This window comes from Arvicanthis niloticus, chromosome 30 (genome assembly GCF_011762505.2).
Source record: "Arvicanthis niloticus isolate mArvNil1 chromosome 30, mArvNil1.pat.X, whole genome shotgun sequence".
NCBI classification, from domain to species: Eukaryota; Metazoa; Chordata; class Mammalia; order Rodentia; family Muridae; genus Arvicanthis; species Arvicanthis niloticus.
Genome location: NC_133438.1, coordinates 23,621,921 through 23,635,827, shown reverse-complemented (window position 1 = coordinate 23,635,827; position 13,907 = coordinate 23,621,921). Strand labels below are relative to the sequence as shown.

The following is a 13,907-nucleotide window of genomic DNA, read 5'->3' as shown; positions in this document are numbered from 1 at the left end:
AAAATAAATATAAAATGTTTCAACACCATTTGAAATTTTACAATGACCATAACAGAAAAAAAGAAACATATACAATTTAAGCCATCCCCCACCCCAAACACTAGTTTGTCTATCATCTATATATTCTTGAAGAAAACTGTGAAAGATTATCCTTGAAAAGAAAGTTCATCTAATGGCTTTGGCTGTGCAGAAGCAATACAAGTGAAATTCGCTAATGTATGTCACATTTACAGACACAATTACGCACAAACCATAATTAGTCTCAACATTCTTCCTAAAAAGTTTAGAGGTGACAAAGTGTGCAGTATCATCTAACAAATACCCTCACACTATGGCTTTCTTATATTTTATTTTAAAATGTCATGTTTTTTTTTTAAAGACACAATTTACTTGTTTTTAAAAATTATGAGTATTCTAGGAAAGATAATGAATGCTTTATTGCTGAATGTATTTTCATAGATGAAAGACAAAGAAGAAGCTTAGAGATAGTGTTCTTCTTTCAGAGAGTTTTACATGGTATGGGGGAACTGCACTTTCAGTACCGAAGACCAAAGCCTTCTGTGTCGTGAGTTATTTATGTCCATCAATAGAGAACATATCTGAGCTGAACATATCATATTCGTACTGTCTTTTAAAATTTCTCTAATTTCAAGAGCATATATCCTCACCCTTGTGTGTATAGTTAGAAGAAATGAGACAATTTGAAAAGGCCCTAAAGGGGGACAAAAAAAAAAAATAAACAGATGTGTGTATAATTAGGAGTTACTGTGGTGTTCTCCAAGGAAAGAATTTACAGTTCATTTTTGAAAACTTAGATTCTACTAACCTGCAAAATTTATGGAAAGTTTCTAGAGACTATCTCCTTACTGTTTAGGAAGTATCTTCAGATTTTGGTTTCTGTCTCAGTCTTGGTTTTACAGGAGCATGTGTACCAGAGGCTTACCTTGTACTTGTTGTGTGTCTTGAACCTCTGACCCTTCTGCTTCTGCCTCCCCAGTGTAATCGCTGCCTTCACATCTAGTTTCATGCAATTCTGCTAACCCAGACCAGGTTTTGTGCACGCTAAACAAAGTACTCTAGCAACTGAGCTATCTCCTAAGCCCTCTCTGAGATTTTTATTTGTTTTTATGGCTGAGTCTTTGATTCTATGTATAATCTTACCACTCGTAAAAATAAACAACAATGAGAATCCTTTCTGATGATGGTCATAGTAACAGCCACCATCACAATCACCAATACCGTAACTGTTGACTACATGTTAGGCATGAACCATAACTAACACCTCAGGATCCATTCTTCCACATTGAGAAGGAAGACACAGGAATCAATCCAGTTAAAAGTATGCCCATGTTCAAGTCCACACAGCTAGAGAAGTGTACATACAGGGTCTGGGCACTGTTGCTTGTCTACTCAGCTCAGAAGTTTTACACTGCGACAGACTAATTTAAGAGATAAACGTAAAAGAACAAAGATCATGGTTCTATTCGTATCTTTGATGTTTTAGAATGTGGTGGGGAATGAGGGTCACCTTCCCCACTCAGCATTTACCTCAACTTTCTGCTCAAATTCATTAGAGAAGCATTAGACTCTTACTATGAAAATTTTTTGCCCATGGTCATCTTTGCAATCAATGAGAAATGAACTTACTTAGTAATATGAAGAGAAGTTTAGTATCTGCATAACATTTTACCTTAAAATAATACTAACTTTATCTAGCATATGTCAGAGTGACAAGTTCAACAGCCCCAAGTCATCAATCAACTGTGTTCGTCTACAAAGAACCCCCTCAACACTTGTTGGCATATTTTATGACTTTATTGATCTAACCCATGTCTGTTTCCATGTAGGGCCTGTGTGGTGCTTTCAGGTGTTCTAATAAATAATTACTAAATTCTTCCACTAATAATTCTTGAGAATTGATTTAAGCTCTTAACTAGAGAATGGTCCTCCTCTCTCTTTGCAAATTTTAGGAATGGGAGTCCGTGGGGCCTTCCTCATCATAGACCATGAGCCTGGATGTACAGGTCTTCATTACAAAGATTCCTCACAAAAGAAAGCCAAAGCATATAAAACCTGAGATCTGTTGTAGATACTGTTTGGTTGTCAATGGTATAAAAGCTACAGAAAAGTCATAATCTTATCTTGATATTTAATTTGTTGTAAGTTAGAACCATTTCAGGAGTTCTACTTTCTAAAGGTAAATTCTATGGAATACATTCCTAGCGTTTGCTTAAGTATTGACTTGTAATCTCACTGTATTTGGAGGGAGATTTTAGAAAGTAAGTTTAAAATGAGGTCATAAGGGTGCATCCCTCCCATTGTCCTGGTCTTCTATAAGAAAGACTTCATATATGCCTTCCTATATCTTTCTGTTCCTTGGTGTATGTATTCAGGGACAGAGCATTAGGAGAACACGTTATACAAGTGACCATCTACAAGTCTGGAAGATAGCCCTGACCCGAACAAACCATGCTGGTAGTCTGATCTTGGACTTCCAACCTGCAGAATTATGAGAAAATAAAATCTTCATTTTTATACTCAGCCTGGGTTTACTGAAACAATAAACTTCTATCAAACTTTGAAATCACATTAGAAATTTTTTTTCAAAAAAGTTTCACCTATCTTATCTTGCAGAATACCTGATACATAAGTATATTGATAATAAGTTAAACAGTAATGTGAAAAAGTTTGGTTGATGCCAATGGCTTTCATTAAAATGATTCAGTAACTCACACATTTGTATTGATCTACCCTCAGAAACTAACTTTATAAAGCTGTTTCTACTGAGGCAGGTAAGGCAGTGAGAACAGAATTTGGGATAGCTTGCCCAGGAGAATGCTCTCAGACACATAGCCGAAGGTAAGTAATTAAAGATCATTCAACTGGGTCTGAGCTCCAGATAAGAGCTAAATGCCATAGAACTCAATGTGGACTAATAATTACAAACTCACAGAGAATCTGTGATCAGTATATAATCAGTGATGCTGAGGTATCCATAAACTGAATTTCCTCTCATGTTCAGCCCAAATACTCAAGTCTTTATATGAATTAATTGCCTATTTTATTCTACATATACACTAGCTGAGACCTTTTAATTGGCTACTCTTCTTTTTACCAATAGATCCCTGATCCTATGGCTTCCTTAAAGGCAAAGTACATTCTTTGAGACAGAATTTTTAGCTTGTTTCTTACTCTCTTTCTCTAGAAATATCTGGGGACTGAGGAGTCTAGCATTAACTTCGCACACAGGTGACACTTTCTAAATCTGATAGAGTCAAGAATTAGACCAATTTATGCTCTGCAACACCCACCTGTTCATTCATTCTTCATTTACTAAGTCTTTAGTAAGCATGTGTTGTGGGCAGAGGCCCTGCTTTAGGTTCTGAATGCTCAAATAAGCCAGACACATCAACCCTGTGCACTTGTGAGATACTTGATGTCGTTGGGGAGCAGGGAGAAGAGGAGACAGAATAACAAAGCAAAATTTTAAAATAAATGTTGTAGTACCTCACTAAGTTCAACTGAGGCCTCAGCCATCACAGGGGCTGTGAAAGCCAGGCTCTGGCATTTGGCCAGGTAGTATCTGCCTTGAATGGTGGCCATGTCTACACACTGAATCTGGCCTGTAGGTGTTCCTGCTACCCTATCAGCCACACCCTCCACTAATTTTTCACCCAATAGAATAAGCCAGAAGTGACCTTCTGTGTCTTCCAAGGCTAACTGAAAGCCACTGATCCCCACTTGGGTCTTCTGAAAACCCAACTGAAGCAAGCTATCTGACAAGATATTCAGCCCAGGAGACAGGCTGAGTGGATGAGAAGCAAGCCACACCTTGGTTATTCTATCAGCCCAGCTCAAGCCTGCAGGAGTACTTGAAGAACGTACTTTGGCATTCATCCTTAGCCTACTGGATTCTTCTGACAACTCCAGCCCCACATGGCTCTGGCTCCCTTAGTGTGTCAGGCCCCAGGAGAGAAGTACAGATCTGATCCCTGTCTCCCCACAGCAGCAGAAGTAAGAGCAACTTACATCATTGATCCTGGACATGACCTATGAACAGATCTCTGGAAGACAGAGCCAGTAAACTAGGTGTTTCTTGTCTCTGTGCTCCATTGTTCTCATCCAAGACTTTCAAGTCTTACAAAGTTGTGATGAGAGCTAGAGGAGGAGATCCAGAAAGTTCAACTACAGCGCCTGGTATGTGGCAGCAAGTTAGCAAACACTAGCTGCTATCCTTTATTGTTAATGAGTAAAATGGAATGCTGGGTGATTGCTCACAGTGAGATTGCTCTGTTTTTAGAGATGTTTACTGTACAAGCCTGAAGACCTGAGTTCTAAGGCCAGGACCCAAGCTAAAGTGGAAGGAGAGAACAAGTTCCATAATGTTGTCCTCTGACCTCCATATACACACCATGGTCTGAACACACACACACACATAAAGAAAAGTGAATGGTGGGACTAGTTTTGGTAGTTTGTGCTGATAATCTTAGAACTTGGGAGTCAGATTCATTATAATGACTTGGAAGCTGCCCTACCCTGCATAGTGAGTTCCAGGCTAGCCACCCTACCCTGCATAGTGAGTTCCAGGCTAGCCTGGGCTACACAGTTGAAATCTTGTCTCAGAAAGAAAATACAGGTGATGAATTTTAAAATGTCCATGATTTTCACTCACGGGAGTTCATTCATAGAAGATAACACTTGAGATTTGTCCTAAAATAAGGACTCAGGCATACAGAGAGCCAGGCAAAAGCACTCAAACAGACAAGTTCATAAAGTAAACACTGATACAGCAAGGGACACAGACATGGCCAGTGTGATGCGGAGTGAGGGAAGAAAAGTAAAAAGTCACGCCAACCATACACATACTTACCCACACACGTACACACACATACATGCACATACACACATACACACGCACACATGCATGCATGCTAACTGTACACACACATGCATACACACAAATGCATGCATACCAACTATGCATGCACATATGTGTGCACACATACACATGCACATATGCATGCACATGCACACACACAAAGGAACTTGGATTTCATGTCAGACACAGAAGGCAGATTTGAGACTTTAATCAGAAGAGTGACTTGAGTGTCTTTGCTGGAAATGGATTTGAAGAGGACAAGAATAGAGACAAAAAGACACTTTGAGAGCTCGCAAGGACTGGAGAGAATGCTCAGTGGTTAAGGACATTGTCCTTGCAGAGGACCTGGGTTCAGTTCCCGGTCAGTACCTGCGTGTTGACTTGCAACCACACCTTACTCCAGTTCTGGGGATATAGCCCCTCTGTAAGGTATCATGGCTTTGTGGATGGGTGACAAGGCAAACCAGGAGACAGGCTCGATGGCAGTGCTGTTGTTGACATCTCATGGGGATAGAATTCTTGACCATGTGAAGTTTCTATAGCTCTTGGCTAGTCCAACTCAAACCATACATTACTATATGTCTCTATTTAAAATGTGATAGTACAGGGCTGGAGAGATGGCTCAGCCATGAAGAACACTGGCTGCTCTTCCAGAGGATCCAGATTCAGTTGCCAGCATGCACATGGCAGCTCTCAATTCTCTGTAATTCCAGTTCCGGAGGATCTGACACTCTCACACATATTTACATTCAGGCCAAACTCCAATGCACATAAAGTAAAAATAAAATTATTTTTAAAAATACGATGGAACGTGAAAATATTCCACACTCCTAAGGTCAAGATTCACTATCTCAAAACTTTTCAGCTCATCCTAGGGTCCAACTCCACCCTCTCTTCAGGGTTTGGAAGCACCTATCTCAGGCCACCTTCTCCCAACCTGACAAGAAAGACCTTATCCATGAGTCAGCCTGTTCCTTCTCTTGCCCATCAAACAGTTGTATTTAATATACAAGGACTTTAGAGATATCTTCTGTATAATCCATGAGCTTCATTGTCAGGAAAACAAGAGTTTACTCTCAGGCTTTGTTATAAGATTCAGGACAAGTGTCACTATTAGGAGTGTGGCCTTGTTGGAGGAGGTGTGGCCCTGTTGGAGTAGGTGTGTTACTGTGGGTAAGGGTTAGTCCTAGCTGCCCAGAAGCCAGTCTTCTCCTACCTAACAGCCTTCAGATGAAGATGTAGAACTCTCAGCTCCTCCTGAACCATGCCTGCCTGCACACTGCCGTGCTCCCACGTTGATGATAATGGACTGAACCTCTGAACCTGTAAGCCAGCCCCCTTGGAAGAGCCTCTGGAATACATTTTAATAAATATTTCATTTTATGTCGTAGCTTTTTGGTTTAGTAATGACCAGAAAATAGAATTGAAAGAATGAAAACAAAGTGCCCTGGGTGGTATGTAGCTTAGAAGGTTCTTCTACAGTCTTCACGTTCTTTCCTAACATTAAGCAGATGTAATAAAAATTATTTTAGTATTAGAAAACAGGATATTATCTAACTGTGTAAAGTGTTTCCTCCAAATGTCTGGTTTCCATTCAGTTGTTGCTCCCTAGAATAAACCCAGACCTTCAATGGCATGCACGGGCTGGGCTGCCTTCCACTCCGTGGTAGGAGCTCAGACTGGTGGCATAGGCCTGTGATCCCAGTACTCCAGAGGCAGAGGCAAGAAGCAGAACATTGGGAAGCATTGGGTGTTCCAGGCAAGTCTGAGCTGCACGAAGACCCATGGGAGTGACAGAAGGACCCCCTCCATTACAAGTTCTATAGATTAGCCCAAGATTAACACATAGATCCAAAGAATCTTTCATTAGTTATTATTATTGCCATCTGTCAACCATAAATCTTAGTGCTGTGACGACCTATCTACATTCAGTTCATTGATGATAGACAAGAGGGGCAGATCAGATGCTACAGGATACCTTCTAGCCCCCCCTCCCCCCCCCCGTGCTAGGTGTAAAAGAAAAGGACGAATACTTCAGTTTAAATGGAGATTTCCCCCACGCCCCAGAACGTAAAGTTACAGCATAGAATTCAGTTCAAAAGAAGCCTGAGACGTTTTCCTTAAAAAAAGAAGAAGAAGGAGAAGGAGGAGGAGGAGGAGGAGGAGGAGGAGGAGGAGGAGGAGGAGGAGGAGAAGGAGAAGGAGAAGGAGAAGGAGAAGGAGAAGGAGAAGGAGAAGGAGAAGGAGAAGGAGAAGGAGAAGGAGAAGGAGAAGGAGAAGGAGAAGGAGAAGGAGAAGGAGAAGGAGAAGGAGAAGGAGAAGGAGAAGGAGAAGGAGAAGAAGAAGAAGAAGAAGAAGAAGAAGAAGAAGAAGAAGAAGAAGAAGAAGAAGAAGAAGAAGAAGAAGAAGAAGAAGAAGAAGAAGAAGAAGAAAGAAGCAGAAGCAAATCATCTAAATGCAAGGGACTCAGTATGAACTTTCTGAAGGTGCACGGGCTGGTGAAGCAGGATGACGTGCTAGCACACATTCCACAGCCGAGCTTCACAGTACAACTTCTGCAAATAAATTTCCCTTAGCACTAAGATCTCTCAAAGACAGCCTTCCTAGCAAAACAGCTTGTTAGAAGGACACAATAAACTGGCCAGATGCCTATGTGAACCGTGGTTTAAAAGCCAGGTAAGGATGAATCTACCTCCTGTGTTCAAACCGTGAGTCTTCTTTGGTTATTGCAGCAAAATGACCACATTCAAAGCAGCCCTCCAGTTATTGTAAGGGTTAATTAGCTTCCTCAAAGTGCTTTTCTTCTCACAGAATATAGTTTATATTTGGGGGGAATTTGGCAGAGCTTAGGTTACAGCCTAACTGATTTGCTCAGTGGAATCCAGCCATCATTCACTTTTTCCCACCCATCTGTCCCTCAATGTTTATTAACAGAGATAGATACAAAATTAAAGTGGGGGAAAAAAAGAAGTATTATTAAGTTTCTTTTTTCAGAATTTGGCACCAAGATAGCTTAACCAGCAGCCTTCTTCGCATCTTCACATCGTATCCCCAAACTGGTGGTCAGTTATGGCAAATATTCAGAGTATCTCAAGCCTCATTAACAAACAATCCAGTATTCCTTCCCAGCCCGGGTATATCACCGGGAGATAAATGAACAAGAGACTTAATTACTGCTTACATTGCTATAAAGAAAAATTAATTGCAGCCATGAAAACTAGGTTATGATAAAGACTTGCTGCACTCCTTTCCAGAGACTGTTAGTCGTAAGTTTCCAACACTGAAAAACAAAACAGAGCAAAACAGAAGAAACAGCAGCAGTCTTCAGAGGAATGTGTGCATTTCTGTGGCTGGCTCTGTCGCCCACCACACAAAAGGATGAAAGAACATAGGGGAAGGGCTCTGAGAAGGAAAATAAAAATCTCCACATTTTAGCAATCTGGTATGTAATAAGGCTTCAATCAATAGTCTTTATCATCACCTCATTAGGAGACTTGTGACCATTTTGCAGATGTCTCAGTTCTCTCTCTCTCTCTCTCTCTCTCTCTCTCTCTCTCTCTCTCTCTCTCTCTCTCTCTCCACAACAGATGCTGGCCCATTCTCATATAGTTCTTCAGTCTAAAAGTTAGGAAGTTAGGCATTTTCACGTATTACTGACTGATAAAAAAGATAACTAGGCAAATCAAGGAAAGTTGGTTTGGAAATCAGCAGGGAGCCATCTAGCAAGCCTGCTGGGTGTTCTCTTAAAGCTGTCTATGTTGTAGTACTGAGTCACTTGTGCATGAAGACAAAGGCAACTTCAACTTGATATTTCTGTCATCCCTGCTGTGGGAAGAGTCCTTTCCTGGTTTATAACATCAATCACTCTTGCAATAAATCTCGGGAGTAGATGTGGTCATTTAAATCTCCACCTGCACAAACAACAGAAAATAAGAGCTCATAAATCTCCACACTGGTGATTAACAAATTTTGGGTCCTCAAGAAAGATATTATGGGGGCGAGTAGAAGGTTCACTACTTCATTAATAGAGACCGATTTGCTGACAATCTGTTTAGTTTACAGCATAGGGGGAAAGCAAACAGATCTCTGCTAACAAAACAAAATCTTAGAGGTTAGTGAATTCCCAGCAGAGGCTGGATTAGAGACCCATATCTGAGTGTAACAGAGGGGCATAGGCTCCAAATCAAGTCGGCCACTGAGAGTTTTTCTTAGCTCCTGCCCCCATCCTCAGTGTCTAATTGTAAGGCAACAAAATCTGACGTTTAAAAAAAAAAAAAGACCCACCTCATCTCCTGGTTTCTTGGCACACCCTTCATTCAGTCCTTGGGTTCCAGTTCCCTTTGCTTTTCTTCCTACCATCCCCCACCCCCAGCAGACTATCATTCCCTGAGAAAGACAGTTCCATCTGAAATTAAGGATGGAAAACATCGTTTCTTCAAAGCCACCGTCCTGTTTTGTGTTTTATTAAGTCAGCTCTCCATGAGGAACCCTAGTAGCCCAGAGGATGGGAGAAGAGAAAGAATGCATAAGAAGGAAATGTACAGTCTTTACCAAAGGTGTGAGGCAGAAACACCTCCAACAGCCACAGACTCTTTTAAGACCTGAGAGAAATTAATTTCATCTCACTGGAAAAAGATTCTCAGCTAGCAAAATATGTTTCACAAATTCATGTGACCTCTCTCATACCCTACCCATCCCGTTAATTATATGTATGGTGTGTGTGTGTGTGTGTGTGTGTGTGTGTGTGTTCAATTGTCAAGTATGTTCCTATTCACTAGCCGTTCCCTGATACCTTCAAAGTGACTAGATGTTAATGGGTTTCTTTTTCTTATTTTCCCTCCCTTCCTCCTTCCCTCCCTCTCTGCCTCTCCCTTCCTTCCTTTTCTCCTGTAATTTCTCTCTAGCACTTCCCTTCTCAATTTACCTCAGGTAAATTTTAAACAGTAAAGTGCATCTGGGAAGAAAAATCGGCCCAGTGATCCGCATTTTCTTTTCAGACATTTGGTTCCGTAAAATAAGCCTGTCCTCCTCGTGACAGATACGACCTATGACTGCGATATTGTCCAGTACATGGTAATGCAATCTTGGTAAAGCCCTGTGGTCTTAGGCGGTATTAACAAGGGGCCTTGGATTTTAATTGTTATTTCTTGAGAGGAAGAGTAACTGTGAGATGTTTTAGGGAGAAAGGCCCACTAAGAGCAAAGGATCTGGCCCTTTCTCTGAGTTCCCAGTAACAATCAGTTGGGATTCCCTCAGAGGAAAGGGGCCTTAGGAAATGAGCCTCGGCAAGGGCTTCTAAGTAGGACTTACTCCTCCTTGGCTTGAGTGGAAGACGAATTCGGTACATGCATGTTGCAATAGATTGCTGGAAGCCCAGGTCTGCGTAAAGTCTCCTGTGCTTGTGAAAGGGGTCTAGGAAATCTGCTGGGCCTGGCAGGCCCCTCCCCTGGGCTGCATGGATCCGCCTCTCTATTCCCCAGATAAATTCCTAGTGTCCACCAAATTCCTCGGCGCTCTTTCACTCTCTGTTAAGGCCAAGACTTCAGGGGTGAGGAGATAGGGCACTGGTTTCCCTGTCGTGGGATCGCTTGTGGTCGTTTTGCAGGACTCTGCGAAGGGCAAGCTGTGACACAAGGCTCCCACCTCAAAACCCAACCCAGCTCCATACTTTAGGGACCCTTTCGTTTTAGCGTCTCTCTCTCTCCCTCCCTCCCTCCACCTCCTCTCTAAACATGTCCACTGGCTCTCTCAGCGATGTAGAAGACCTTCAAGAGGTGGAGATGTTGGACTGTGACTCCCTGAAAGTGGACTCCAACAAGGAGTTTGGAACTTCCAACGAGAGCACCGAGGAGGGTTCCAACTGTGAGAACGGGTCTCCACAGAAGGGTCGCGGTGGCCTGGGCAAGAGGAGGAAGGCGCCCACCAAGAAAAGCCCCCTGAGCGGGGTCAGCCAGGAGGGCAAGCAGGTCCAGCGCAATGCTGCCAATGCGCGCGAGCGGGCCCGCATGCGGGTGCTGAGCAAGGCCTTCTCCAGGCTCAAGACCACCCTGCCCTGGGTGCCCCCGGACACCAAACTCTCCAAGCTGGACACTCTCAGGCTGGCGTCCAGCTACATCGCGCACTTGAGGCAGATCCTGGCCAACGACAAGTACCAGAACGGTTACATTCACCCAGTCAACCTGGTGAGTCCTTCCGCACCTCTGGCTGGGCCTGGGAACACGGGCGAGCGCGTGACACCTAGCAACCCCCTCCCTAGCATCTCTGGGGACCTCCGCGGGGCCTTCACGCAGGGCCCTGGCTCTTTGCACTGAGCGTCCGCGAGCCCGCGAGTGATTTGTGCCAGCGTTTGACGTGGCACTCCATTAAGGGATTCCAGGGTATTCAGTTAGCAAAGACCAGGGATCCCCCGCCCAGGGTGCCAGCGCCATTTCCGCTGTCGTGAAACTGACAATATGCTAGGCACCCAGAAGACTTATCTTACTATGCCTCTTTTAGCTAAGAGCAAACCTTGAATTCCCTCTCCGACTCTTGTAAACATCCAAAGCCGTTCTCTCCCCCACCCCCATATTTAGGACTATTAAATGCAGACATATTTATTTTCCTCCACCTCCATAACTGTCCATGCAAATCCCTTCCCCCCCCCCCAGCTACTTAAATATTCAGTGCTTGACTACGGTAGATTACCATTTTAAATCCTAGAAATTCCAGCCACTGTCAACGGGCAATCAGGAAATCCGCTCAGGTCTTAGTGTACTGGATAATATAACAGCCACCGGATCCTACCAGTCACAATGAATGAGCCTAATTTGTGAAAAGCAAATGCTGATTACTGAACCGATTTTTCTCAGAGGTGTTTTAGTGTTTCAGGTTGTTTTAAACTTCCTCTTTCGTTTGATTTCATTTTAAACCGTGCAGGCGCTAAAGAAAACCATCACCTTACTAGGACTTTTGTTTACATATGATAAGGAGTGGATATCCCTCTGGCCAGCACTTTCAAAGAGGTTTGAATTGTGTTCTCCCTCAGCTGGCCTCAAGAATTGGGGGAGGGGAAGCTAAAACATTAGCATTAGGAAAAATATTTTCCTTCCAAATAAAAAGGTTTGGTCGTGGTGGTGGTGTTGTAATAAGTAGCATTCTTTACGATCTAAAACTAGAATGAGATTATTGATTAGAACATTTATAATTGCTGCTACCTTCAACTTTAAATATTAAAAACAAAAACTTGAATGTATTTTGTTATCTAACAGCCCGGAGAAAGGAAGAAGAAAGGAAAGGGGCAAGCTTTGCTTTCTTACTAGTAGGAGAATCTCAAATAAAATGTCCCTGTGTCTTTCATAAGTGCACACCCCCTTCGGGGGTAGTACTAACTTAAAATTGTGATCCTGGCTAGGATTGCACTGGGAGATAAGTGGAAGTCAGTAAAGGTCAGGATGCTGGACCAGAGCCTCTACAGACAAGCAGTGGGGTAGTTAGGGCCAGGGTCCTTCCTTCCTGCCCTCCTAAGACTACTGGAAGGAACATCTGCTTCAGAGCTGAGCCTGGGCTTGTTTTTAAGGTTCCAGTTAGAACCCAGAAGGAGACTTGTTTTGCCCCTGTTTTAAAAGCCCACTACCTCCACCTCTACCACCACCATTACCTGGGGCTGCTTGCATTTCCCTGCAAGGCGCTAATACACCTAGTAAGCTAATACCCGTGGCCTCCATGGTCCTAGCCCGCCTGCACGCGCCGCCTCCTGCAACTAGGACTCTGCACCACCGACCCCTCCCCATGTCCAAGTCTACTTAACCCCCTCCACCCTCTTCTCTCTTGCAGACATGGCCCTTTATGGTGGCCGGCAAACCCGAGAGTGACCTGAAAGAAGTGGTGACCGCGAGCCGTTTGTGTGGAACCACTGCATCCTGACCGTGGAGGTGCGAGTCTGGGAACCGTGCGCTTCAAGGGCAGCAGGGTGACGACCCCTGTCCTGCCCTTTCCTGCCCTTCCCGTCTTTGCTGCCTCCTTGCATCGCTCCTCACCCCATCCCACCCCACAAGAACACTTAACTGCGACGAGGAGATTCGTTTCCAAACCAAAGGAGACCAACTGTACTTACAGATTCCCGTCTATTTAACTTGATTAACTTCTGCCATGAATGACTGCGAGCCTGGCTGGTCCAAGTGCAATATGTAATTATATATATTATATATAAATAGATAATAAGAGCCTATCAATGTGTATCTTTTGTACAATATGTTGTAAAATGTAGATCATAGAATAGCTGACTTTGACAGTCACATTTATAAAATAAGTCACTCAAAGAAATATATTTTTTTCAAACAGGTTTTGCTACTTCCGAAAATAAATCTTTCTTTATATTGCTAAAAAAAAAAAAGTGCCTGGGCATTGGTGTGATTTCTTTTTTAAAAACTTGTGAACAACAATGGAATTCATGGGGACATTTAATGATTAAAAGTAGTTATTTTAACATTTAGCCCAAACTCCTAGAGAGAGAGAACTCTGATTCCAACTGGGAAAAGACAAGTCATGTTTCCTACTGAAAATGAGAAGAGTTCTTCCCAGTTATTTTAAGCTTACTAAAGATACAATATCTGTAAATAGAGAATAAGCAGGATTACAGTTTTTCAGTGAGGACAACGAAGAAAAAGAAAATTCGATTCTCTACTATTTAAAGTGTGCCTGTTCTGAGGATCCGGCCTTTTGGCTAAGATCAAGTGTAGTATCTGAGGATCCGGAAAAAAAAAAAAAAAAAACAGAAAAACAAAAAACAAAACAAAACAAAAAAAAATCTCAAAACGCTGCTTGCAACCCAGTGAAGAAGGGATTGGAGCTACATGTGAATTCCAAATGCAGCAAGATATTTGAGTGTTACTAACTGGCAATTAATTAGTTGCAACAGTAAATGAGCGTGCCTGCTTTTCGGGTGCGGTTACCCCTTGCGTTAAGCTCCCGCCAAGACTTCCCGCGGGCCGGGTCGTAACTTAAACATCTTCCAGACTGAGGAACAGCACAGAGGGGAAGATTAAGTTGA

General features: G+C 42.8%; 1 protein-coding gene across 1 annotated transcript; it reads left to right on the top strand.

Moving 5' to 3' along the window:
- Positions 1-10,396: 10,396 nt before the first annotated feature.
- Positions 10,397-13,242, top strand: Tcf21 (transcription factor 21). The gene is made up of 2 exons (XM_076928112.1): positions 10,397-11,061; positions 12,692-13,242. Exons 1-2 carry the CDS (start codon positions 10,612-10,614, stop codon positions 12,779-12,781), a joined length of 540 nt encoding a protein of 179 aa, XP_076784227.1. The 5' UTR covers positions 10,397-10,611; the 3' UTR covers positions 12,782-13,242.
- The last annotated feature ends 665 nt before the right edge of the window (positions 13,243-13,907 follow it).

What these genes read in the sequence shown, in the direction of transcription:
- Tcf21 (XM_076928112.1), top strand. Translation starts at nt 10,612, where the DNA reads ATGTCCACTGGCTCTCTCAGCGATGTAGAAGACCTTCAAGAGGTGGAG. An exon ending in ACATTCACCCAGTCAACCTG is followed by an intron (nt 11,062 to 12,691) that starts GTGAGTCCTTCC and finishes TCTCTCTTGCAG; the next exon opens with ACATGGCCCTTTATGGTGGC.